This window comes from Urocitellus parryii, chromosome 10 (assembly GCF_045843805.1).
Source record: "Urocitellus parryii isolate mUroPar1 chromosome 10, mUroPar1.hap1, whole genome shotgun sequence".
Classification (NCBI taxonomy): Eukaryota; Metazoa; Chordata; class Mammalia; order Rodentia; family Sciuridae; genus Urocitellus; species Urocitellus parryii.
The window spans coordinates 93985034-94011137 of record NC_135540.1 but is presented as its reverse complement, the minus strand read 5'-3'; the positions used below and the strand labels follow the sequence as shown (position 1 = coordinate 94011137).

The 26104-nt window shown below is 34.5% G+C and overlaps 1 protein-coding gene across 1 annotated transcript in view; it reads right to left on the bottom strand.

The window, feature by feature from the left end:
* Window positions 1-24508, bottom strand: part of Uba6 (ubiquitin like modifier activating enzyme 6) — an 85412-nt gene extending 60904 nt beyond the window's left edge. The window contains exons 1-5 of the mRNA XM_026407781.2: window positions 24426-24508; window positions 21790-21852; window positions 4748-4842; window positions 4026-4054; window positions 244-338 (exon numbers count right to left, since the gene is read on the bottom strand). Of these exons, the coding sequence (XP_026263566.2) occupies window positions 244-338; window positions 4026-4054; window positions 4748-4842; window positions 21790-21852; window positions 24426-24496 (353 nt within the window). The 5' untranslated portion in view covers window positions 24497-24508. The remainder of the gene's footprint in view (window positions 1-243; window positions 339-4025; window positions 4055-4747; window positions 4843-21789; window positions 21853-24425) is intronic.
* Window positions 24509-26104: the final 1596 nt, after the last annotated feature.

Here is a 26104-nt window from a genome sequence, read left to right as displayed (position 1 = left end):
AACCCAGTGCCTCACACATGCAAGGTAAGTGCTCTACCACTGAGGTACAGCCCCAGCCCAATATAAATAATTAAATAAGCATATGATAATACTTACTTAACTATGGTACTGTAAATTTATGGTAATGAGTTAAACAACTATGACTGAACTGGTGTTCCGGACACAGAAAATATTCTATTTAACTAAATATTCTATTTAGTTAAAAATTCTAAAAACTATGATAAGATATCAAAATATCTTTACCTGTTTCTACCATTCACAACATCATCTTCACAGAGAAAGAAGTTGGTTCCTAGATCCCATGCTTGGCATTTTTCTGTATCATGGATTGTAAGTGCCTTCAGAAAAGAGGAAAGTATCTGTTGAAATCTAAAGTAGGACAAGGATACTCAACTTTCTCTAATATTATTTACACTATACTCTCTATATTTTTATGCATAAATGCAACAAAAATAATTTCAGGCATAAAAATAAAAAAGGATACAAAACTAGATCTATAGATGATATATGATTATGTAACATCTAGAAACCCCAATACACTGGTAGAAAAAAATTAAACATTTAAGAGAATTTAAATTTATCAAGTAAGTACCTTAAAAACCTCAATGTATAAAAATTCAAAAAATTCTTATAAACATTTAAAAATATGCCATGTTCCAAGTCATAAAAGTAATTCACAAGCTAGAAAAACAATATTTGTAATCCATATAAGGTCCTTTCAAATCTTACAGGAAAAAAGGGCAAGATTAATTTGTAAGAAATATGTAAAGATGCTTGGCAATACTCAGGAAAGAAATACCTTTTCTCACTCATTAGACTGGCATAATAAGTCCAAAAGTTTGACAACATGCTCTACTAATGAGGGTGAGGTAATCAACCACTCACATAATTACTGATGGGGATGTGAAGTGACTCAACTTCAATGGAAAGAAATTTAGCAATTTCTTTCAAGAAGACAAATGCATTTATCCTTTGATACTAATTCCACTTCTAGGACTATCCAAAAGACACTCCAAATGTAGCACTATTAAAAAAGAAATAATCAAAATGTCCAAGTTTTCCAATATGGAAAATTTCATATATGTGATATATCCACATATGTATATCCATGCAACTATAAATTTAGAAATCTTCAGGATATGCCACTAAATGATAAAAAAGGAAGATGGAGAGAAAAGTAAGTCACTATAAGAAAGACAGAAAGCGATAAATATACATACACATATATAGATACACATGTATGTGTATACACATTTGCTTATATTGAAAAACAAATGAAGAAAATATCAAAGAAAGGGCATAATATAATAAGTGAATAAAGGAACGGGGTTAAGAAAAAAGATACTAAAAATATATTGCTTTGTAAATATGACTTTGAAATCAAATACATGTCACATAACAGCACAATTAAATTAAAAGCAAATCCTAAAAATCCAAAGCAAAATAAATAAATGAACCAAACTGTTAATATAAATATTGAGTCATTTGCCTAATTACCCAGAGGAATTAAAGTGTCTTAAGAAAACCAGTAATTTGTCTGTCAAATTCAAGTAGGATTAAAAAAAAAAAAAAAAACCCTTGAGCTGTTAACATATTTTATTAATAATACTGAAATTGGTATTCTGAAACTATGTCTCATATATATGAAAACCTGCAAGTAATTAGGTTAATTTCACTAGGAACTAAGTAAGACCCTACATACAGTAAGATAAAAAAGCTTAAAATATAAAATCCAAGTAGTAATATCCAACAATCCTAAATGTGAATTAAAAATTTTAGTAATCCCTTATAATCCTAAACTTGAAAATCAGAAATTTTGGTGCTTATTAGACCATTAGAATTGTCTAATTCTATCTACCAAAAAGACTTTATAAATGACAAACACTACTGGAGTTGTATCAAAAGAACTTAAAAAGTTGCAAAGAATTCCGATAACCAAAGATGGAACAATTTTAGCATCAATGAAAATAATCTCTATGTGGATCAAAATACATTAATTATGCTTAAATCCTTACATTTATCACGACATATCCATACACACATACATATTGAGTTCATGGGTCTCTTTTGGGATAGGAACCCACTATATTGTGTGTGTGTGTGTGTGTGGGGTTGGTACCAGGGACTGAACTCAAGTGTTTAATCACTAAGCTACATCCCTTCCGCTTTTTCTTTTAAATTTTGAGACAGGGTCTTGCTAAGTTGTTAAGGTTGGCTTAAAACTTTTGATCCTCACTCAGCCTCCAGAGTTGCTGAGATTACAGGCATGAACCACCCGGCTGGCGGAATCCACAGATTTATAAAGCTGGCAATTAAAGAAGGAAAATTCAAGTATTATCTTGCCTTTCATATATGTATATGATCTTACATAAATGATGAATGGAAAATTTTCTTTCTAAAATATTAACCCAGCTAATAAATGAGAATATAACTGTGGTCCCTAATGAAACAATGGATCTAGGCAATGATCACTAATGGCTAATAATCATCATAAAAAGAGGGACAACAGGATATTATTGACTCCTGATGGGAGAACACAATATTACCTATAAAATAGTCTTGCTAAAGAATCAAATCAGGGCTGAGGTTGTGACTCAGTGGCAGAGCGCTTGCCTTGCACATGTGAGGCGAGGCACTGGGTTTAATCCTCAGCACTACATAAAAATAAACAAAATAAAGATATTTTAAAAAATTAAGATATTAAAAAAAGAATCAAATCTTTTATTTTATTTTATTTTTTGGGTTGTGCTGAGGATTGAACACAAGGCCTTGTGCATGCAAAGGCAAGCACTCTACCAACTGAGCTATATCCCCAGCCCAAGAATCAAATCTGATTCTGATTCTCTGCACATAACTACCGGTTTACAGGAAATGCAGGAATAAGGGAATATGTTACCAGTGACTAGTTTCTTAAACAAATAAATTCCAAGATAAAATTAAATCCAGGAAGAAAAATCCTCAGATTAAAATAAACAAGTTCAATATATAAATTTTACTTGAATCCCTGTGAGAACCAAAAAAGCCTTAAAAAAAAAGATATAAGAAAACTACTAAAATCTGAACACAAGGTAACTTATGATTATGCTAAACAGACTTTAAAGATGACCCCAATGCTTCCAATTTCCTATATATATGTCTTTGGGTAAGCCCTTCCTCTTGAGTATGGGCTGCACTTACTTCTAATATTAGGTTATAAAAGACTATAACTTGATTTGTTAGCACAATCCCTTTCTTGTCTTATCCTTACTTACACTGATGAAGCAAGCTACCACAGTATGAGCTGCCCTATGGAGAATATGACAAAGCAATGAACTAAGGATAACCTCTGGCCCAGAGCCAGCAAGGAACTGAGGTTCTCAGTCCAATAATCTAACCCATGAAGACCCAAATGCTGCCAAAAAGAAGAGCAAGCTTGAAGCAGATCCTCCACTAGCTAGCTTCAAGATGACTACAGTTTCTACTAAAACCTTAATGGAAGCATTATAAGATCTTCACATAAAGGAACCAGTTAACTCATGCTTGAATCCTTACCCACAGAAACTGGAGATAAGAAATGTTTAAGTTATCCAATTTGTGGGTAAATGATTTCACAGCAACAGGTAAGTAATATAAACAATATTTAGAATTTGTTACATTTTTAGGTGTGAAAATGGTATTGTATTAATATTTACAAAAGGTACCTCACTAAAGTGTTCAAGAATGATATATAAAATACTATGTCTAAGATTTACACTGAAATAATTTGGCAGTTGCAGACTGTCAGAAATAAGAAGGAAATAGATGGATATGTGTCTCTGAATTGGTAAATGAAGCTATGTGATATGTACATAAGTTTTGATAAACTATTCTATTTTACAACATTTTTGAAATTTCTAGTTTGTTTATAAAGGACAGGAGTATAAAAACAATTTTTCTATTAAACAAAGGCACAATAAGTCAAAGTATAAACAATACTACCTTTATAAATGAACAAAAACAAAATCATAAGCATAATTTTTCTTACTAAAGGACATACACTCACTTACCTTAATCCCTGCAAGAACAAGATTCTTTGCTATAAAGAGAAAAGAAAAAGAAATAGTTTAAATGACTTTTTTTTGGTAATTATACAAGAAATATAAGTCCCTTGCAAAAAACAGTTAGAAAATACAGATTAACAAAAAAGAAACAAATACAATTTTGTATAATCATTCCACCCAGAGGCACCACTTTTAAAATTTTACTATATTCTTACAAACATGTTCTTATGAATATATATAAATGGATACGGCAATTAATCATTAATAGATATTAACATCACAAAAATAGAAGCAAAGAGAGTCATTATTGATTCCTTGTGAAAGTACATAACAATGTCAAGAAATAAATCTTGCCAAAAGAAATCAAAATTGAATTCAAGGTGGGCGTGGTAGCACATGCCTGTAATCCAAGCGGCTTAGGAGGCTGAGGCAGGAGGATGGCGAGTTCAAAGCCAGCCTCAGCAATAGCAAGGCACTAAGCAACTCATCGAGACCCTATTTCCAAATAAAATACAAAATAGGGCTGGGATATGGCTCAGTTGTTGAGTGCCACTGAGTTCAATCCCAAGTACCAAAAAAAAAAAAAAAAAAAAAGTATTCAATCAAGCTTGTGGATCTAATTTCCTTATGGAATGTATAAGAAAGAATAATAGAATGAATTAAATTCTTTAAAATAAACTTATGTTGGTCAAAAGTATTACATAAAATCATAATAAAATATTGCTTACCAATTTCCAAACCAAGACCGCCCATACCACTTAAGAAAACATGGGACTTGGCCATCTTCTGCATTGCTGTGTCCCCAAGAACATATCTCTGTCGACTACGTAAAACACAATGAAAAAAGATTAATGTTTTAAAATTACATATCTCTTAAAGTTGTTTGCAAACTAACAGCCAGGAGAATGCCCAAAACTATAGAACGAAGAATAGCTAAGTATGCTATTTTAAAATAATTAAATACTGCAGTGAAATAGATAAAGAAATTCAATAAATTGTCAATGTAGATTTTTTTGAAATATCATTGCATTTACTGATATGAATAAATCCCATAAATTTCATTCAAAGAAACAAGACACACAATAAGACATTCAAAGCAAGCTCATTTATATAAAAAGCAGAAAAACAAGTAAAATGTAAGCATATTGTTTAGGGTTACATGAACAATATAACATGGGTTAATAACCCAGAGTGTATTTTTAAATATTAAACTTGATGGGGAATTTTTTAGTTATATTTTGTATTGACTTCTAGCTTAAATGGACTATGAACATATATCACAATCTGATATATTCACATTTTAAAATCTGATCATGTATTTGATCAATTTAAAACATGTTGCATGTATTCCTGAAAAGAATGTATACTTTACAGCTGTTTAAGACACAATGCTCTTATCATGCTGTTCTAGTAGCTCAATGGTAGAACACTTGTCTAGCATGTACTGGGGCCTATACTCAAATCCCTAGCACTGAAAAAAAATTTTTTTTTAATTAAAAAACAAACAATTATGGCATTTGTAAATGGATGGAACAGAGAACACTGTGCTAAGTTAAATATGCCAATCCCAAAGAACCAAAGGCTGAATGTTTTCTCTGATCCGTGGATGCTAATTCACAATAAGGGGGTGGCTAGGGAAGAATAGAGGTCCTTTGGATTAGACAGAGTGAAAGGAGGAGGAGGGTATAGGAGTAGGAAGAATAATAGAATGAATCAGACATTATTACCCTATGTGCATATATGATTACACAACCAGTGTAATTCAACATCATGCACAACCATAAGAATGAGAAGTTATACTCCATTTATGTATTTTGTGTCAAAATGCATTTTGTCATGTATGACTACTCAGAACAAATAAAAAACAAACAAACAAACAAAAACACACCACAACCTTATCTATATGTGCATTAAGTTTCTTTTAATAATCAGGTTGATAAAATTATCTATACTGGTTCTGGTTTTTCTTCTGTTTTTATTCTCAATCAGCAAAAGCAACATTTCAAAAAACTCGTATTACAGTTGTTAACAGTATCTACATGCCTTGTATCTAAGCACCTAAATAGTGACTGGTATATAATAGCAGTAGCTAACACTTTTAAGTTTTTATTATGCACCATCACCATCATGCAAAACAACAGAAAAACTTAAGCACAGAGAGGTTAAATAACATAAGAAGTGAAGGTAAAATTTAACTGAGGTAGTTAAGACTTAGCATTTACTCTTTACTCTCTATGCCACAATATATGTATATTGAGGAAAAAATTAATCCTAGAAAATTTATAATGGGGGGAGGTACCAAACCCAACAACAATTAGTTTCTCTAACCTAATTCTTCCCTGTACTTATTCCTACTCCCCAGGACAGCCATTGTGAATTTATTTTTATTTATTTTTTCCTAATATTTGCAATCTTTATCTCTAAATGACATGCTTATACTTTCATTTCTTGACCCCCCTCCCATTTTGTATGTTACCTATTAACTTCCTAAGAAAGATGAATAATCTTTCTAATGTACAAATTTTAACCAATCCTTCTTTTACTCTAAAAATCCAAATGGTTTCCTATTTCCCTTACTGTAAAAGTCCAAATTCTTTAAAATTTGTCATAAGGCCGCTCATAATCTAGTTCTTGTTAGCTTTCCAATCTTATCTCTTGTCACCCTTTGTGGAACTCCATGTTCCTGTGTAATATAAAGATTCTTAGTTCTCCAAATGTGGTACGTTCCTTTGGTTGTAGTATATTCCTTTCCCCTAATATTATAGGCCTGATTAGTTTCTATTCATCCTTAAAGTCTCAGCTTATACTTTACTTTCTTATATTATGCTTCCTTTAATCCTATCCTTTCTCAATACAATGATAGACTACTGTTTATGTGCATCTGTAACACCTTATTACAGTGTATTCATTATTTGTCTGTTTTTCTAGGTGATACATGGATTCCATAAGGCAGGGTCTTTGCCTTATTTGTCACTGCTTCCTCAGTGATGAATAAGGTCCTGTCACGTTGTGACACAAAAAAACAATTTGCTAATTTAATGAAAGAAATGAACTGGCTGGTACACAAGAACAACACTTCTATGTTCTCAAGGACTTTAATCCTCTTTTCTACGTTTACAGTCATAAGAACTATGCTTAAAGTGTTTTCCATCTTAGTCTTGCCTTTAAAATAAAATAAATTTTAAAATAAAATAATAACCATATGAATGCAGTTATAAATGACAAAAACATGCAGATTAAAAAAAAAACCCAGAACCCCAAATAATCCAATCAACAAATGGCAAAGAAACTGAAAAGGTACTTCACAGAAGAAGAAATATAAAAAGTTACAAATATATGAAAAAATGTTCAATATCTCTAGCAATCAGAGAAATGCAAATTAAAACCACACTGAGATTCCATCTCATTCCAGTCAGAATTGCAATTATCAAGAATACAAGTAACAATAAGTGTTAGTGAGGATGTGGGCAAAAAGGGTACACCCGTGCAGTGTGGTGGGAATGCAAATTGGTACAACTACTCTAGAAAGCAGAATGGAGGTTTCTCAAAAAATTAGGAATGAAACCATTCAACCCAGTTATTTAACTTCTTGGTATTTATCCAAAGAAGTTAAAATCAGCATACTACACAGTGATGCAGCCACATCAACATTTATAGCAGCTCAACTCATAATAGCTAAGCTGTAGAACCAACCTAGGTGCCACTCAACTGATGAATGGATAAAGAAATTGTATATATACACAATGAGTATTACTCAGCCATAGGAAGAAATGATTTTATTACTTTCTCCAGTAAATGGATGGATCTAGAGACTATCATGCTAAGTGAAATAAGTCAATCTCAAAAAAATCAAAGGTCACGTTTTCTCAGTGGTTGCTAACACACAGCAAGGGATGGGGAGAAGACAGAAGTTCAGTTGATTAGACAAAGGGGAATGAAGAGAAGTGATGGGGGGATAGGATAGGAAAGACAGAAGAATGAATCTACATAACTTTTCTATGTTTATATATGAATACACCACCAGTGAAACTATACATCATATACAACCACAAGAATGAGATTCTAACTAGAATAAGTTATACTCCATGTAAGTAAATAAAAATACATTCTAGTGTCATATATATCTAAAAAGAAGAAATTAAATAAAAGAATAAAACCAAGATACATGCACTAAGGTTTTCCAAAGAACCACAGAATCTCTGTTTCTCACCAGTCACTCCGATCTCCCACCTTTCAATGTTTAGCCACTTAAGGGAAGGTTACTATTTAAATACCTACTTTGTGCAAGCTAATATGTCAGGTACTTTGCAATCTAATGAAACTAAAATGCTTTGAAATTGTTACTGTTAGGAAGTAGTAGAGATGGTATCTTAATTTAAGTTACTCAAGTCCAGCATTATTATAGTTGACTCTATTAAGTGAGCATGCCACTTAACACTGAATATACCAAGTAAAAAGACAAGAAAAAGGTTTCCTTTTTGAAGGAACAATATTCCCTATAGTTTTCACCGACTATGTCCTAATTTTGAAGCCATAGAGAACTTGTCCAATCCTTTTTTGATATGACAGTCCTCCAAATATTTGAAGATGCTACTCAAGATTCAGAGTCTTCTCTTTCCAGGTAACCCTTCCATTTCTTTAATTGCAATAAGACATCATTTATGAGTACCCCTAAATACTCTAATCACTTTCTTCTGGATGAACTTCAGTTATCTTTTTTATGCATGCATATGTTTATTAAAACACTATTTTGAGCCAGGTACTGGCTACTAGGAGAGAGACATACGATACTAGTATAGAGATAGATAATCACATAATTCTATAAGATTAAGTACTATACGTAAGTACCAAAAAATATGGAAACCTGGAATACAGAAGAAGGGATTATCTACATCAATCCAAGACATGGAAAGTTTTCAAATGAGGGCTCATTCAAGATAAATTCTGAAGAAATAATACGAGTTCAAAGAGAAATCATGAAAGGAAATGTGTTTTCCCTAGTTTAGACTATTAAACTAGGGAAAAGGTAAGCATGAAGAAAAAATGGCTTATGAGAATTAGATAATATAGTCATAGGACTTCTATTGGCCATAATGAGGTAATAAGGACCAGATTTATTTTCTTGCCTTAAACAACTGAAAATTGGACAAAATAAATAAAATAACAGGTTTTAGACACCAAATAATAGCAACTCAGAAGAGTAGTATCAAAAAAGAGAAAAACAAATGAAGCGAACTTTGTTTTATTTCTTACTTGCAAAGTTTTCAGGCTGCAATGGAGGGAGGGGAATGCAAAGAGAATCTGGTGGTCTCCCTGAATTAAAGAAACAGCTAAAAATTCAAGAAAGCTAGGATTTATAAGCTAAGCACAAGAGTGGAGAGATGTAGAATAAGTGCCAGAGATCTGCAGATGGTTCTCCTCTTTTAAGATCTTCTTTAATTTCTTTCTGTAGTTTTCATTGCAGAAGTCTTTCACCTCTTTCATTGATTCCCAAATATTTTTATTTATTTATTTATTTGAGGCTATTGTAAATAGGGTAGTTTTCCTAGTTCTCTTTCAGAGAATTCGCTACTGATGTACAGAAATGAATTTGATTTATGGGTCTTGATTTTATATCCTGCTACTTTGCTGAATCCATTTACTAGTTCTAGAAGTTTTCTGGTGGAATTTTTCAGATCCTGTAAGATCATGTCATTGACAAACAGTGATAGTTTGAGTGCTTCTTTTCCTATTTGTATCCCTTTAATTTCTTTCGTCTGGCTAATTGCTTTGGCTAGAGTTTCAAGGACATGTTAAATAGAAGTGGTGAAAAGGGGTATCCCTGTCATGTTCCAGTTTTTAGAGGGAATGCTTTCAATTTTTCTCCATTTAGAATGATCGTAGCCTTGGATTTAGCATAGACAGCTTTTACAATGTTATCCCTAGTTTTTGTAGTGTCTTGAACATGAAGGGGTAATGTGTTTTGTCGAATGCTTTTTCTGCATCTATTGAGATAGACGATCATGATTCTTATCTTTGTCTACTGATGTGCTGAATTACATTTACTGATTTCCGTATGTTGAACCAGCCTTGCATCCCTGGGATTAACTCCACTTGATCATGGTGCACTATTTTTTTTTAATATGTTTTCATATGCGATTTGCTGGAATTTCATTGAGAATTTCTGTATCTATATTCATTAGAGATATTGGTCTGAAGTTTTCTTTCTTTGATCTGTCTCTGTCTGGTTTTGGAATCAAGGTGATATTGGCCTCATAGAATAAGTTTGGAGTGTTCCCTCTTTTTCTATTTCATGGAATAATTTGAGGAGCATTGGCATTAGTTCTTCTTTGAAGGTCTTTTAGAACTCAGCTATCATCTCTCTGGTCCTAGGGCTTTCTTGGTTGGGAGGTGTTATAGGCCAGGCAATATGGGCAATGACCAAACAGATTCCATTTTACCCTGAGACTCCATTCATGTAAGAAATGCTTCTCCAATGAGAAAGACCCACCTTTGTACCCATTAATAGTTACCTAGCATAGCATACTTGGCAATACAAAATGGCAATTCTTATACAACGTAAAATTGTTCTCTCTTTGGTTCCCATTTTTCCTGGGCAATGTACCCTGTTAGAGGTTGATCGACTAGACGTTAGTAGCCATTCTCTAACTTGCACTCAACTAGGGTCATTTTGACCCACTTCCCTTCTGCTTACTTGCTTGCTGCTATGCCAACCTGGAAAGTCTGGTGGGAAATACCAATGTACACATTGCATTGTTTTGCTAACTGCTCGCTCCAACTTCTGAACCCTCCTTGCTTGTAGCTACATCTACATGGTTGTGGTTTTTGCGGGTTTTGCCTTTAAATACCCTAAAATGTTGGAGCTCAAGGCTGTTCTCCTGCAGAGATAACTTGGTCCTGTAGGAAGCAGTCTTGGCTGGTCAGACAATAAAGACTCTTCAATTTGAACAAAACTGGGACTTGGTGTGTTTTCTGAGCGACCTGCCCCACAACAGTATGCTTTTGATGGTGTCTTCTATTTCATTGATTCAAAGTGATCTGTTTAACTATGTATATTATCCTGATTTAGTGTGGATAAATCATGAGACTAGAAATTTGTCAATGTCTTTGATATTTTCTATTTTATTGGAGTACAAATTTTCAAAATAATTTTTAATTATCTTCTATATTTCTATAATGTACATTGTGATATTTCCTTTTTCATCACGGATTTTAGTAATTTGAGTTTTCTCTTTCCTCTCTTCGTTAGCATGGTTAAAGGTTTATATTTTTTCAAAGAACCAACTTTTCATATTGTTAATTTTCCCAATTGTTTCTTTTGTTTCAATTTCATTGATTTCAGGTCTAATTTTAATTATTTCCTGTCTTCTACTTTTGGTGTTGATCTTCAGCTGAGTATAGATTAACATGCATGGGAGAAACAAGTTGAGGGGAAAACCACCTAAAAGGGCAAGTGCAAGTACAACCTGAAAAAGTTTGTGGTCCTCTCTAGCCATGCACAAAACTTCAGAACAAAAAGGGCACTGGATGGAATATTCAGAAGAATATTATATCAATGTCGGGTGGGAATTAGCCCCAAATGTCTCTTCCAAACTTTAAAAGCAAACTTTGAAACAACAACAACAACAACAACAACAAACTGGTTGCAAGTAACTTAATTGACCCTGAACAAAGCTCAAGAATATTTAAACGAATCCAAAATTATCCAGCATCAAAAAAGGTAAATTCCAAAATGCCTAGCATATATTTATTTTAAAAAATATTTTTAGTTGTAGATAAACACAATTTCTTTCTCTCTCTCTCTTTCATTTTTATGTGGTGGTGAGGCTCAAACCCAGTGCCTCACATGTACTAGGCAAGCACATTATTACTGAGCTACAACCCCAGCCCCTTGGAATCTATTTAAAAAACTACCAGGTGTGCAAAAAAGCAGGAAAACACAACCTATCATGAACAGAGATATAAATCAGTAAGAACACACAAAGAAATTACATAAATGACAAAACTAGAAGACAAAGACATTAGAACAATTATAAATTTGATCCATATGCTCAAGAACATAAAGAAAAACATAAACAGACCTTCTAGGGATTAAAACTATAAAATGTGAAGAAGAAAAATACACTGGATGCAATTAACAATAGATTTAATACTGCAAAGAGAACTTGAAGGTACAGAAATCGAAACTGCCCAAAATAAAACACAGGGTTTTTTTTTTTAAAAATGGAAAAACAAAACAAAATACACAAATAAGCCCATTAGTAAGCTATGAGACGTGCCTAATATAAGTGAAATTAGAGTTCCTGAAAGAAACTGGGGGAGGGGGGAGAGGGAAGAAAAAGAAAATATGAGTAACTAACGGCTAAAAATTTTCCAGGAATATTATAAACTCAAAGACCACAATGTAAACATACTCCAAACTCAGAAATGTAAAGCGAACTATGCCAAGGCACATTATAAAACCAGGAATGAAGAGAAAAATTAAAAGTGTCTAGAGAAAATTAAGGATATTATGTATGGGAAAGGGTAAAATGTCAAATGATTTTCTTCCAGGAAGCAGTGCAAATCAGAAGACTATGACACTTATTTTTAAATACCAAAAATGAAACACTGTTGACTTAGTAGTCTATACCCAGCAAAAATACGTATTAAAAAAATAAAAGTTTAAAGAATTTACAGCCGGCCAATTGTCAATATAAGAAAGGTTAAAGGAAGACATTCAGGCACAAAGAAAATGATATCAGATGGTAATATGAATTTATACAAAAGCATGGAGAATATTGGAAATGATAAATATATTGAAAGGGTTTTGGAGAGGACCAGGCTAAATCAGTCCACCGGTGTATGCTACAACTGGGAAGGCCAAAGGGGCAGGGCTGCAAAAGTGCTTTGAAAATAATTATCATAGCCATGTGTCTTAGATGTTGTATGCAGTTATAGGATCTGTTTGCCAAGCTGGGTTTTTGCATTGTTTTGGCCCCATCCCTTCTTTCTGTGCCCCACTTCCTCTCTTTTGGAATGGGAATGCTTACTCTGTGCTACTGTATATTGGAGATAATATATATAACTTGCTTTTGATTTTTAAAGGGGTTCCAAGCGAAGAGTTTGCCTTGAGTCTCAGAGGAGACTTTGGACTTGGACTGGGGAATGCTGAAACTGTGTAAGACTATGGGACTCTTAGAGATTAGGACTTAATGCGTTTTGCATTATGAGATGGACACGAGCTTTTAAGGGGAAGGATAGAATGTTATGGTTTGGATATGAGGTATCTCCCCAAAGCCCCTGTTAGTACAGGAATATTGGAAGGTAAAATGACTAAACTGTGAGACCTGTAACCTAATCAGTTTATCCTAGTATGAACAGACTGACTAGAAGATAACTGTAGGCAGGTGGGACATGGTAGGAGGAGGTGGGTCATTGGAAGCATGCCCTGGAAGGGTGGTTCTTTCTGAGGTCTCTTCCACTCTCTCTGTTTCCTCATCATTTCATAAACTAAGCAGCAAACCTCTCCTAAGCCCTTCTTCCATGACATACTCCCTTATCTTAGTCACAGAGCAATAGCATTGACTGATACCTCTGAGATCCTACATTCTATTTTAAATAAACTTTCTGTCCTCTTAAGTTGTTCTTGTTGAATATTTTTGGTGGAAAGGGTATCAGGGTTGAATTCTGTGGCACTTGACCACTGAGCTACATGCCCAGCCCTATTTTATTTTTTTAGTATTTTATTTAGCAACTCTTACTGAGTTGCTTAGCACCTCGCTTTTGCTGAGGCTGGCTTTGAACTCGCGATCCTCCTGCCTCAGCCTCCTAAGCTGCTGGGATTACAGGCCTGTGCCACAGTGCCTGGCTTGCAGGATATTTTGGACACAGTAACATAAAAGCTAACTAAAACAAATAGTAACAAAGATAGGACTAGTCAATAGAAAACAAATTTAAAATGGCATTAATGTTTCATGGATTATGTCTCCAATGATTCAGCCAATTGTGTACTGAAAATATTTACAGAAAAAAGTGTATGGCCTAAACTCATACAAACCTTTTCCCTTGTCATTACTCCATAAAATGACATATAACAATTATATGCACAGCATTTACCTATAAGTTACATAGAGATGATTTATAGTATACCAAAGGATATGTGTAGGTTTTATGCAAATAACTAAGCCATTTTACAAGGGATTGGAGCATCTGTATGTAGACTTTGGTACCCACAGGGGTAGGGTATTATGGAATCAATCCCCATGGATACTTAGTGATTGACTGTTAAACATATATCCTATAAACAATGCAAATAAAGATTGTCAGAGCAAATGAAAATAAAAGGCCACAAGATGATGATATACTCTTTCAAAACTTTTAGCCAACATAGTATGAGAAGTCCTACCTAGAGCCATCAGATAACAGAAAGACACAATGTGAACCCAAACTGTCCCTGATTGCTGATGACATGATCTTATATATAGAAAACTGCAAAGACTCCCACAAAAAAACTATTAGAACTAATAAACAAACTTAGCAAAGTTGTAACACATAATCAGAAATATTGCCACAGACCATTAGCAAATCTCTGAAGAAATCAAGAAAGCAAATCCATTTACAATGGCTATAGAATAAATAATATATAGGAATAAATTCAACAAAAGATTAAAAAGTAACTCCATAATAAAACCTATAAAACACTGATGGAAGAAACTGAAGAGGACAGACACCCCACAAAGGGAAAAACATCCCACATTCAGGGACTGAAAGAACCATATTGTCAAAATGGCCAGAGTACCAAAAATGATCTACAGATTCAATGCAATCTCTATCAAAATGCCAATGATATTCTTAAAAAAAAAAATCCTAAAATTTGTATGGAAACACAAAAATCCCAAGTAATCAAAGCAATCTTGAAGAAAATGATAAAAAAATAACAAAGTTTTTACACTACTTGAATTCAAAGGCATTATATACTTGAATTCAAACCAAAATATAAAACAGTAATAATCAAAACAGCATGTTATTGTCATAAAAATAGAGATAGACCAAAGGAGCAGAACAAAGAACCCTAAAATAAAACCATGTGTCTATGGTTGAGTTTTAACAAAGGTACTAAGAATAAGCACTGGATAAGGAACAATCTTGACAATATATGGTGCTAAAAAAACTGGGTATCCATTTGCAGAAGAATGAAACTAGAACCCATTTCCCCACCAGTTATAAATATCAACTCAAAATGGATTAAAGACTTAAATTTTACATGTGAATTTATCACAATACTAGATGAAACTATTGGGGAAATGCTTTAGAATATTAATAGGGCAATACCTTAAATGGAAACAAAGTAAAAGCGAATAGTTTCTCCACAGCAAAAGAAAACAGAAAATATCTGCAAATTATATATCTGACAAGGAGTTAACAAGATATAGAGAACTTAAAAAAATTCAATATAAAAAAATAAAGTAAACCAATTAAAAATGTGTAACAGATCCAGTCATTTCTCAAAAGACATACAAATGGCTAAGAGGTCTAAGAAAAAAATGTACTTCATCACTGTTATGGTTTGGATCTTAAAAGTTCCACAAAAGCTTGTGTGTTGAAAGCTTGGTTCCCAGCTGATGGTGTTATTGAGACATGTGGAAACCCTGGGAGGTGGAGTTGAAAGAAGCAGGTTAATAGTGACATGCCATTGGTAAGTATACGGACCTTGGCTTACTTTCTGTTTCCTGGCTGCTATGAAGTGAGCAACTCTGCTCTACCATGCCCTCTCTACCAGGATAGGATGTTCTGTGTCACCACAGGCCAAAAAACAAAGGCTCCAAGAAATAGTAAACTAAACCTCTGAAACCATGAGATGAAATAAATCTTTCCTCCCTTAAATTTTCTCAAGTATTTTGTCCTAGCAATAATAGCTAAACTGGAAAACTGGTACTGACAAGTGGGGTCATTTTTGTGACTAAACTTAACTATATGGTTCAGAAGCCATTGAAACTGGTTTTTTGGAGGAATCTGGAAAACTTTGGAGGAGCAGGCTAGACAAAGCTCAGGATGCTATAAAAGGACTTAATGGTTGGATTCTGGGATAAACTCAGAAGTCCAGAATGATGATAGGAATGAGAACAGCAAAGGGCACACTCTTGAGGTTTCAGATGGAAATGAGGACAACATTTGGAACTGGATTACAAGGCTTTGATATTACTTTCTGGCAAAGAACTTACTTACATTTTATTTGTGCCCTAAGACTTTCTATGAAGCTGAGTTTAGTATATGTGCTGCCGAAGCGAGCACTGAAGCTGAGTTTAAAGGTGATGGACTAATTAACTTGCCAGAGGAAATTTCAAGGCAACACAGAATACTGGCTGTGGCATGGGCAATGCTGCCTGCTTTAAACAAGATTCACAGTGAGAATCAGGAGCAAAAACCGGAGCATAAAGATTTGAAAAACTTGCAATTTTGCCAGAATAAGAGCACGCTTATGGGTGTGTGGTTATTAAAGAGACTATTGGCTTTAAAAAGAAGACAAGTACTTTAAACTAGGACAAAACGAAAGATGCTATGGTGTAGGCATCTTAGAAATCAGTAAGACCCCAGCCTTCACAGGTTCAAAGGTATAAAAATATAAGTCTGATATGTGAGAAGAGAGTCCCTGAATGTCCTGCCTTCCCCAAGGCTGCTGCCTAAGATGTTGTTTCCCTAGAATTCAATTTGCCATGCTCTTCTGTCCAGGTACTCAAGAGGCTGCTGTAATTGTAGACCAAATAGGTCTGACTAGTAATGGAGCTGGTGACAGACCCTGGTATTGTTGTGTAATGCTGGTTTTGCAAGCATGTAGAATATAAGAGTCGTGGTCATGGCAGCTTCCAAGACAACAGGATATAACTGCCCTGGTGGTTTGGAGCTTACATAATGCCAAAATGTGCCCCAGATGCCAGATTGGAGCTATAGGATTTAATGTTTGCCCTAATGAGTTTGGTCTTGCTTTGGTCTCATTTCTCCTTTCTATGCCCTCATTCCTTCCTTTTGGAATATGAATGTTCATCCTGTATCCATCTCACCATTATATGTTGGAAATATATAACTTGCTGTTTGAGTTTTATAAGGGATCACAGCTAAGAGTTTGCCTTCAAGTCTCAGAGAAGACTTTGGACTTGGATTTTTGGATAATGCTGGAACTGTTAAAACTATGAGGACTCTTGGAGATGAAACACATTTTGTATATGACTCTGAGCCTTCATGGCTAGGGCTTAAATGTTATAGTTTCGATCTTTAATGTCCCTCCAAAACTCAATGTTAAAAGCTTGGTCCCCAGCTAAAGATGCTATTAGGAAGTGCTAAAAACTTTGGGAGGCCTAGTATGAGAAAGTAGGTCACCAAAGGTATGCCTTTTAAGGGTATATTTGTATACTGGCTCTGTTTTCATGGTGAGGAATTTTGCTCTGCCATGATACACAAAGGTATGTCTTTTAAGGATATATCTGTATACTGGCTCTGTTTTCATGGTAAGGAGTTTTGCTCTGCCATGATACACTGCCTCACAACTGGCTCAGAAATAATGGAGCCAGTTGATTATGGACTGGAACCTCTGATGTCATGAGCCAAAATAAATCTTTCCTCCTTAAAGTTGTTTTTCTCAGTTTTATTTATTTATTTATTTTAACAGCATTTGACAGCTCACTAACCACAGGAAGGCACAAACCAAAATCACAATGAAAAAAAAAAAAAAAAGAATAAATCACAGAGCCTAGCACATAGTAAAAAAAAAAAAAATGAGATTATTACCTTACCTCAATAAGATGGCTACTATCAAAAAGACTAAGAGTAGGTATGAATGTGAACTAAAGGAACTCTTGCACACTGTTAGTGAGAACATTTATGAGTAGAGTCACTAGGGAAGATAGTATGAGAGTTTCTCAAACAATTCATTTGAGAAACTCAGCCATTCCACTACTGGGTATATATCTCAAAGAAATGAAATAAGTACATCAAAGAGACACTTACACACGCATATTTACCACAGCACTATTCATAATGGCCTCAAAATGGAAATAATCGAAGTGTCCATCACATGGATAAATACCATAGAATAATATTCAGCCATAAAATGGAATAAAAATCTGTCATTTGCAGCAACATTGACAGAATTGAAGATTATTAGGATAAGTGAAATATAGCATACAGAAAAAATAAGTACTGTATAATCTCACTTGTGTAGAGTCTGAAAAAGCTCACAGCAGAAATGGTAGTTATGAGTAGTAGGAAAGGAGATGGGAAATGGTCGATCAAAGGGTACTGAATTACTGTTAGATAGGAGCAAGAAGTTCTGATGTGTTATTGTACAGTAGGATGACTATGGAAAACAACCATGTACAATATATTTTTAAAAACTAGTAGAAAAGATTTTGAATATTTTCATCATCAATAAACTATATTAAACCTGATTTAAATAGTATACTATATTTGTACCAAAATGACACACTGTATAATTTTTAAATGTACAATATTTGTTTTTATTTATTTGCTAAAAAATAAACAAGTATGAAAAAAAAGAAAGAAAAAGAAAAAAGCTTAATAAAATGCTATTTATAAAGAGTCTAATGTAAAGACACAAATAGCTTAAAAGTAAAAGGATGAATACACCTAGAGGGCATAACAATTCTATTTATGCCCTGATCACAACTGATAGAAATGAAGTAAGAAACCCATGAAAACACTATAACAGTCAACATCCCTCTCATATAAAAAGTAGACATAAACTGAATAAGCATGCAGAACATAAGAACAATACTATCGTTCAATTTGACTATACATTGATAGAAAAATCCAATAAACAACAGAACACGTTTTTTTTCAAATGTATTTAGAACATTGGTCAAGACAGACCATATTCTGAAAAAAAAAATTTAAAATAAAATCCAAGCCATACAAAGTATGTCTACTGAATTAGAATCTCGTGCTAACTAAGTTACTAAGGACAGAATTATATTCTTGAAAACTGCTAAGAGAGTAGTGTTACGATTTGGATGTAAGTTGTCCCCCAAAAGCTCATGTGTGAGACAATGCAAGGTTTGGAAGAGAAATGACTGGGTTATAGGCTTAACCTAATCAGTGAGTTGATCCCTGATGGGATTAAATGAGTGGATACTGGAGACAGGCTATGAAATATGTTTTACATGTGGATATCTGGAACCAAAGAGTTTTCTGATCACCATGTGAGCTGCTTTACTCTGCCACATTCTTCTGCCTCACTTTGCGCCCCAAGGAATGGAGCTGGCTTTCTATGGACTAAGACTTCTGAAACCATGAGCCCCCAATAGGCTTTTCCTCCCCTAAAATTGTTCTGATCAGATCTTTAGTCACAGCAGTGAATAAGCTGAATAAAAACGAATATATTTTTAAAAGTGTTTTTATTGGGGCTGGGGATGTGGCTCAAGCGGTAGTGAGCTTGCCTGGCATGCACGGGGCGCTGGGTTCGATCCTCTGCACCACATAAAAAAATAAATAAAAAATAAAGATGTTGTGTCCACCGAAAACTAAAAAATATTAAAAAATTCTCTCTCTCTTTAAAAAAAAAAGTGTTTTTGCTACAAAAAAGGGCAAAATACATGATAAAATGTTAATTTAGCTTCATTTAGTCATTGTAAAACGTACATAATAATAAAACATCATGTGGCACATATCAAAATATATGCGGTATTTGTCAATTTAAAAAATTTGAAAAATTAGAAATCATCAATATTACAGTATCTGGAAAAAATCCTCAGTAGTATCTGGGAATCAAGCAACACACTTTTAAATGACTCGGGGGTCAAAGAAATCTGATGAAAGATTATGAGGTGGTTGGTGTAACACAGAATACTGTATGCAGTAAACTTCTTTTTAATAAGTAGAGTGAATGCACTCTAAAATATTAACACCAAAAAAGTATAATAAACACATATACCAGAACATAGATGCTCATTATCATTATCGATATTATGCGCTGCTTTTAATTGTATGTGCTATGCTTTTATACAACTGTCAGTGCTAGAAGTTTGTATATAATAGCATCACCACAAATAGGAGTAATGTGTTGGTTGCATTGAGATATTACAATACTTTATATTTCTCATATGAAAATTATATTACAGATTATCTCCTGATTATAAAATGTTTCAGAATACACCTAAAGTTTGGTAGGTTGTTTTTTGTTTTTTTTTTTGTGGTGCTGGGGATTGAACCCAGGGACTTGTGCAGGCAAGGCAAGTACTCTACCAAGTGAGCGATATCCCCAGACCAGGCACCTTAAGTTTGGATTCCTAATTTGTAATTATATTCTTAGTGTCCTTTTAGTCATGTCCTTTTTGGACATGTATACCATATAACAGATGGTAATGTGTCTCTAAGATAAATCACTGTCCAAAGTCCTAAGTCTAATACTAGTTCTCACTAAGCAATAAATATGTATTAACAAAACAAACAAACAAAACCCAACCAACTTCCAAACTTTTAGTTCAGTCACTAATAATAAAAATCTCCAGGACTGTCACTAAAAATAAAAGGTTAATTTTTGGGGGGTGGGGAGAGGAGTGTGCTGGGGATTAAATCCAGACCCTTGTACATGCGAAGTGAACACTCTACCAACTGAACTATATCCCCAACCCAAAGGTTAATTTTCTAAATCTGAGAAAATAAAGGTTGTTTCTTGATGAAAATCTCACATATGGTCTTTATAATATAATTCATTTTTTGCATTTCTAATAAGATAACTTATAAGCAGTAACTCAGCACTGAGTAGGATAGTAGTTCCCACACAAACATCTAGTTTTATCATTTTAAATTGATTCCTGCATTTACTATAACAGTTTCTTTTAAGAAAGACTGAAATTTTAAAAAGCACATTAGGAAACAACTGGAAGATGTTTTCAACAAGACATGCATCCAAAGTGCAAGCAATTACACCCAAAGATAATGTTTGTCAGGTAAAAGAAAATGGCTTACCTTAATAAGAGCTGAAATGCTATGCTCTACAATTTTCAGTCAAGCAAACTACAACCTACTTATTTACATAGCTTTATGAACAAAAAAGTAGTCACTGTTTACTGTATATTGTGTTTCTTACATCAGCTTTACAAGGTTGGAAGGACATAAAAAAGAAAAAAATAAATTTAGCCAATATGATGTTAGGGAGCTGCTAATTGCTATTCCAAGAAGAAAAATGACTAAAAAGACACTAAAAATATAATTACAGACCAAGAGTCTAAATTTAAGGTATCTTCATTTTTGTGATCAGGAGACCATTTACAGAACACCTGTCCAATCTTTTTATTTGAGAGTATTGTACAAAACAGAATTTGGAATCAACGTCTCAAATAGTATATATTAACTCCCCAAAAAGTGCTCACAACTGACTCTGCATCCCAAATAAAAATAAACACATATAAAGAGTAATTCAAAATACACAATGAACCCATCTTTCCAAATTCTATGTACATAAAGTGTATTTTTATGACTACATAAAGGAAATCTAATAACTTTTATACAAAGACCATATAGGTATATTTTGTATTGGATAGCAAAATCCCTTAGTTCTATCACTCAAATCTAAAGAAACTGATATTTAAATTTTATTAAAGCTTTCAGATTACATATAGTATAAAGTCAAACACACACAGAAACCCTAATTTTAACCTTATAGGAACTCTTAAGATATACATATAAAATTCTGCCTAAGCCTAATGGCATTTTCAAATATACTATTTTGTTACTTGAGGACAATGGGGAAATTAAGCTTCCAAGAGGCTCTTACCTGTATAATGCATCATCAATCTCCACAGATTCTGTTGACATGATGGGCAAATTTTTACTTGCACTGAGGGGAAAAAATAACAAAAAAACTAAACCTTTAAGTATGATATGGTTATTAAATACTTACAATTTAGAATGCAATACTCAGTTATACATGGCACCAGATTCATGATTTACTGAAGAGTTTTAGATACCAAATATATCATTACCTATCATTGATTTTTAAAATGTATTAAAATTAAAATTTATTAATTACTTGCTTTATCTTTTGTGTACTAAATTGTACAGCTCAACAGCTCATGATTGTTTTATTCTGAGGTATTTTGTTATTGCTCATTTATTCTCTTTTTTTTTTTTTAATATTTATTTTTTTTAGTTCTCGGCAGACACAACATCTTTTGTTGGTATGTGGTGCTGAGGATCGAACCTGGGCCGCACGCATGCCAGGCGAGCGCGCCACCGCTTGAGCCACATCCCCAGCCCCTTGCTCATTTATTCTCATGGATCTATATTTTTAACAATTTTGTCCCTCGAACCTTTTCTATAAGCACACTCTATAAACTCATTTATTCCCAAAGAATTAACCATATGCTATAACATATGCATATAACATAATAACCTATTTCTTTATGTATGATTTTTTCTGTCCTACAGATTTCATACACCTGCCAAAACAACTATATTCTGATATTTAACTGGTATCCCAAACATTAGGAACCCAAACAGAATTCAATACCCCCTGCCTCTCATGATACGCATAAAGGAAGCACTTAAGAAACATCTGTTGAATTAATTTTAAAAATTAAAAAAAAACCTAAAAAACTTATTAGAGTGACAAAACATATATACTTCAGTGATATATTATTTACAGTAGTGTGTCCCAATTTTTCCACAGCACAGTACACAAAGCAAAATCATATCTGTAGGAAACATGGGAAGCAGAAATGGCTCGTAGACAATTACTCAGCCTGGGGTATTGAAGCCTGAGCTATAGTGAAAGCTGAGATTAGTATCATCTTGGCAAAAGTGCAATCCAAACATGGATCTGGGAATGCAAAATGGGGTTCTGAAAATAATGTGATAGCAGGAAATTTGAGTCTTATTTTTAAAGCCTGACATTGATAAATAAGCCAAGGGGTTTGTAAACACATGTGATTAAAATGTTATCAATTACTTACCAACACTGATTAGCATCATCAAATGATATTTTTTATTGTCTTACAAATCTTAGTATTTTAAAAGATATTATTAAAACGTTCAGTAAGGCAGAACTTTCTAAAAAGTAAATGCCAGTTGTAAACATAAGAATCAGGCTGGTTAGAATATAGTTCTTATTTTTACTAAGCAAGTTTACTCACTAAACTAATTGTGCCCCATGCAAGGAAGAGGAACATGCAAGTGTAGTAGCTATAATAGGAAACTGTATAATGAAAATTTTTATTTGTATATTCTATAATAATGTGATAGCAGGAAATTTGAGTCTTATTTTTAAAGCCTGACATTGATAAATAAGCCAAGGGGTTTGTAAACACATGTGATTAAAATGTTATCAATTACTTACCAACACTGATTAGCATCATCAAATGATATCAGTTTCTAGTTAATTAAATGGATAACTATTACAAAACTCCTGACTGCACTCATGAAAGCAAACCAGAAGACAGCTGCATTCTAAGAGATCACCTAATAAAAACAATGTACACACACAATATACTGTTTTGGCATTCTAATAGAATATACAAATAAAAAATTTCACCTTAAGGGGCAGCTTTGTTTTTATTACCTATTATCTCCCAAGTTAATTTGACCTGAAAAGGGCAGACAATACCATGGTATTTAAAATATCCTTCAGTCTGAAAGTAATGGAAACGCTACAGGTATATAAACAGTGTCATACTACCTAAAATTAATACATCCATCATTTCTATATTTGATAAGTTGTATTATGACAAAGGGCAGGATACATGCTTCATGAAAGAGGAACTACTAACTAAAATCTTGGTAAGGGCCTAGGCAGGGTCATCTCCCGCCTTAATTCTGCAGGGGCGGAAACGATGCAAAGGAGAACAAGATTAACCAACTGGGATATATGAATAGGTATCTAGTATATTTTGTCCCTGGCTTTCCCCAACCCCTTTTCACCATAGTCAACAGAGGCTTCAGGGTGCCCTGACTGCTACTGATTCATCCTTACTTGTTCGCTCTGGCAATAGTTTTCAAAGGATGATTCCAGTGGAGGATAATGCACCGTGGCGCTCTTAGCTTTCATTTAACATAAAACGAAAAGAAAGGTGATTGGCACCTGGCAGAGAAGCTCACAGCGAGAGACTTAGGCCAGACTAGCTCTGGTCAGAGCCCCTCACGTCAGTTAACCAGGAGGAAGCAGGATGCTGGACCCTCACCGGAACTGAAAAAGCCCAGAAAGAGGCGGGACGAGGACTTTCGCCTTAGGAAAAGTCGTGGGCTGCAGAGGCCCAAGCGCGCGCTGCCACACCCACCCCGCACGCTCCCCTGGCCTCCCAGGAAAGGCTCGGCTCGGCCGGGCCCGGGGCCTCCCGCACGCTCCCTGCCCGCCCGAAGGGAAGTAGAGTGCTAGAGTACGGGTCCTGCAGCCCCGCAGCCACATCATCTTCTCACCTGCTGGTTCCCCAGGAAGAGCAGGAAGCCTCTTCCCCGCGAGGCGCGGTCACCAGATCCGATCCCTCCATAATCCGCCAAAACGCCACAGCCGCCGGCTATGGGAGGGAGGCTAGGGGGCGGGGCCGCGGGGGGTCAAGGGGCGTGCAATGATGTCATCAGAGGGGGCGGGCCCGGAGAAGCTGGGAGTCCGGCGGCGTTTTCCCGTCAACCCCAGGGACGTCCTGGCTTCCGGTTTGGGTGTGGCCGCAGGGCGGTCTTTGCTGCAGGTGAGTGAAGTGGCCGGCGTTACCGAGCCCGGACCTGTCTCACGCAAACGTAACTAAAACACTGAAGTTACCTGTCACTCTGGCTGTAGAAGCCACATTTACAGGACTCTAGTGACCCGCGAAATTTGGAGACTGCTTTGCAAATCCTTGGTTTTATAGCAAGTAGAGGAAATTCCTTTGTTTTATTAAAAAAAAAAAAAAAGCTGGTGATAGCTCCAGATTTGGGGTTTCCATTTGAATAATTTTGGCCTGCATGAGAGGCGCTGTCATATATTTAATAGAATCAGGTGGCTTTTAGAGCTATGAAGTTTCCCCCCTTTATTTTATGGGTGAAGGAAAAGAACTTCTTGATTATTGTGGCTTGGACAAGGTCGTAGAGCTAATCCATGTCAGATTACCAGAACACATGTTTTAGTAAAGATTGCTCATTTAAATTATCTTTCCATTGACTCCCATTTTATTCTTTTTTGGAAAACAGTTGGACAGAATCACATAATTGAAACGTCTGCAGGATTTTAAAAATGGGCATATACTTTGGGTATTACATAATTTTATGTAATGTATAATAGTTTTACTTAATTAGAATTTCTTATGAAAATAAGGGGAAAGATAAAACCGTTTTATCCTTTGGACCTCTCAATTCTGTTTTCAAAATTGCATACCTGCAAAACTTGGAAACCTCATGTTCTTCTTATTTGGCATCATGGATACTCACTTATGAGACAGGTTTCTCAATTCAGTTGTGGACTTTTTCCACATAACCATTAAAATGAATTTGGTTTATGTCCTATTCTTTTAAGGTTCTGCTCTAACACTAGGTTTATTCCGTCATTCTCCTTATTATAAAGTTAGCAAGTATAAATATTTTTGGCTAAACCATCCCCACAGATACTGTCAGTTTCCCTGGTTTCCCTATTCCAGTTTCCCTTTCCTATTTCTTTTCTCCCTGAATATGTACTCAATGCCTATTAAACGTTAGGGCCTAGTGAGTAGATGGGTGAACAGGAAATAGTACACCCTAATTTCATCAGTATCACTATGGGAAGCCAAAAATAGAAAATAAATGCAAACATAATTATAGAAAATGGTAAGTATGTTAAAGACAATAAAGGATAAAGATATTGAAAAAGACTTGGAGGAGGTGTGGAGGAGACAATTTTAAATAGAGTAGTAATGGATGACTTCTTGAGAGAATGTCATTTGAGCCAAATCCTAGATAATGTGAGCCATGTGAAGATCTAGCAGAAGAGAATTTAAACAGAGGGTTTAGCATTTTATAATCTTATATTATTATAAAATTTTATATTTATTTTGTATTGCCTCTCTCCCTTTCAAAAGGACTGATTTTTTTCCTGGAGAAAGAGTCACAGTATGAGGGAGATTCAATGTGAGAAAGATTTTCTATTGTTG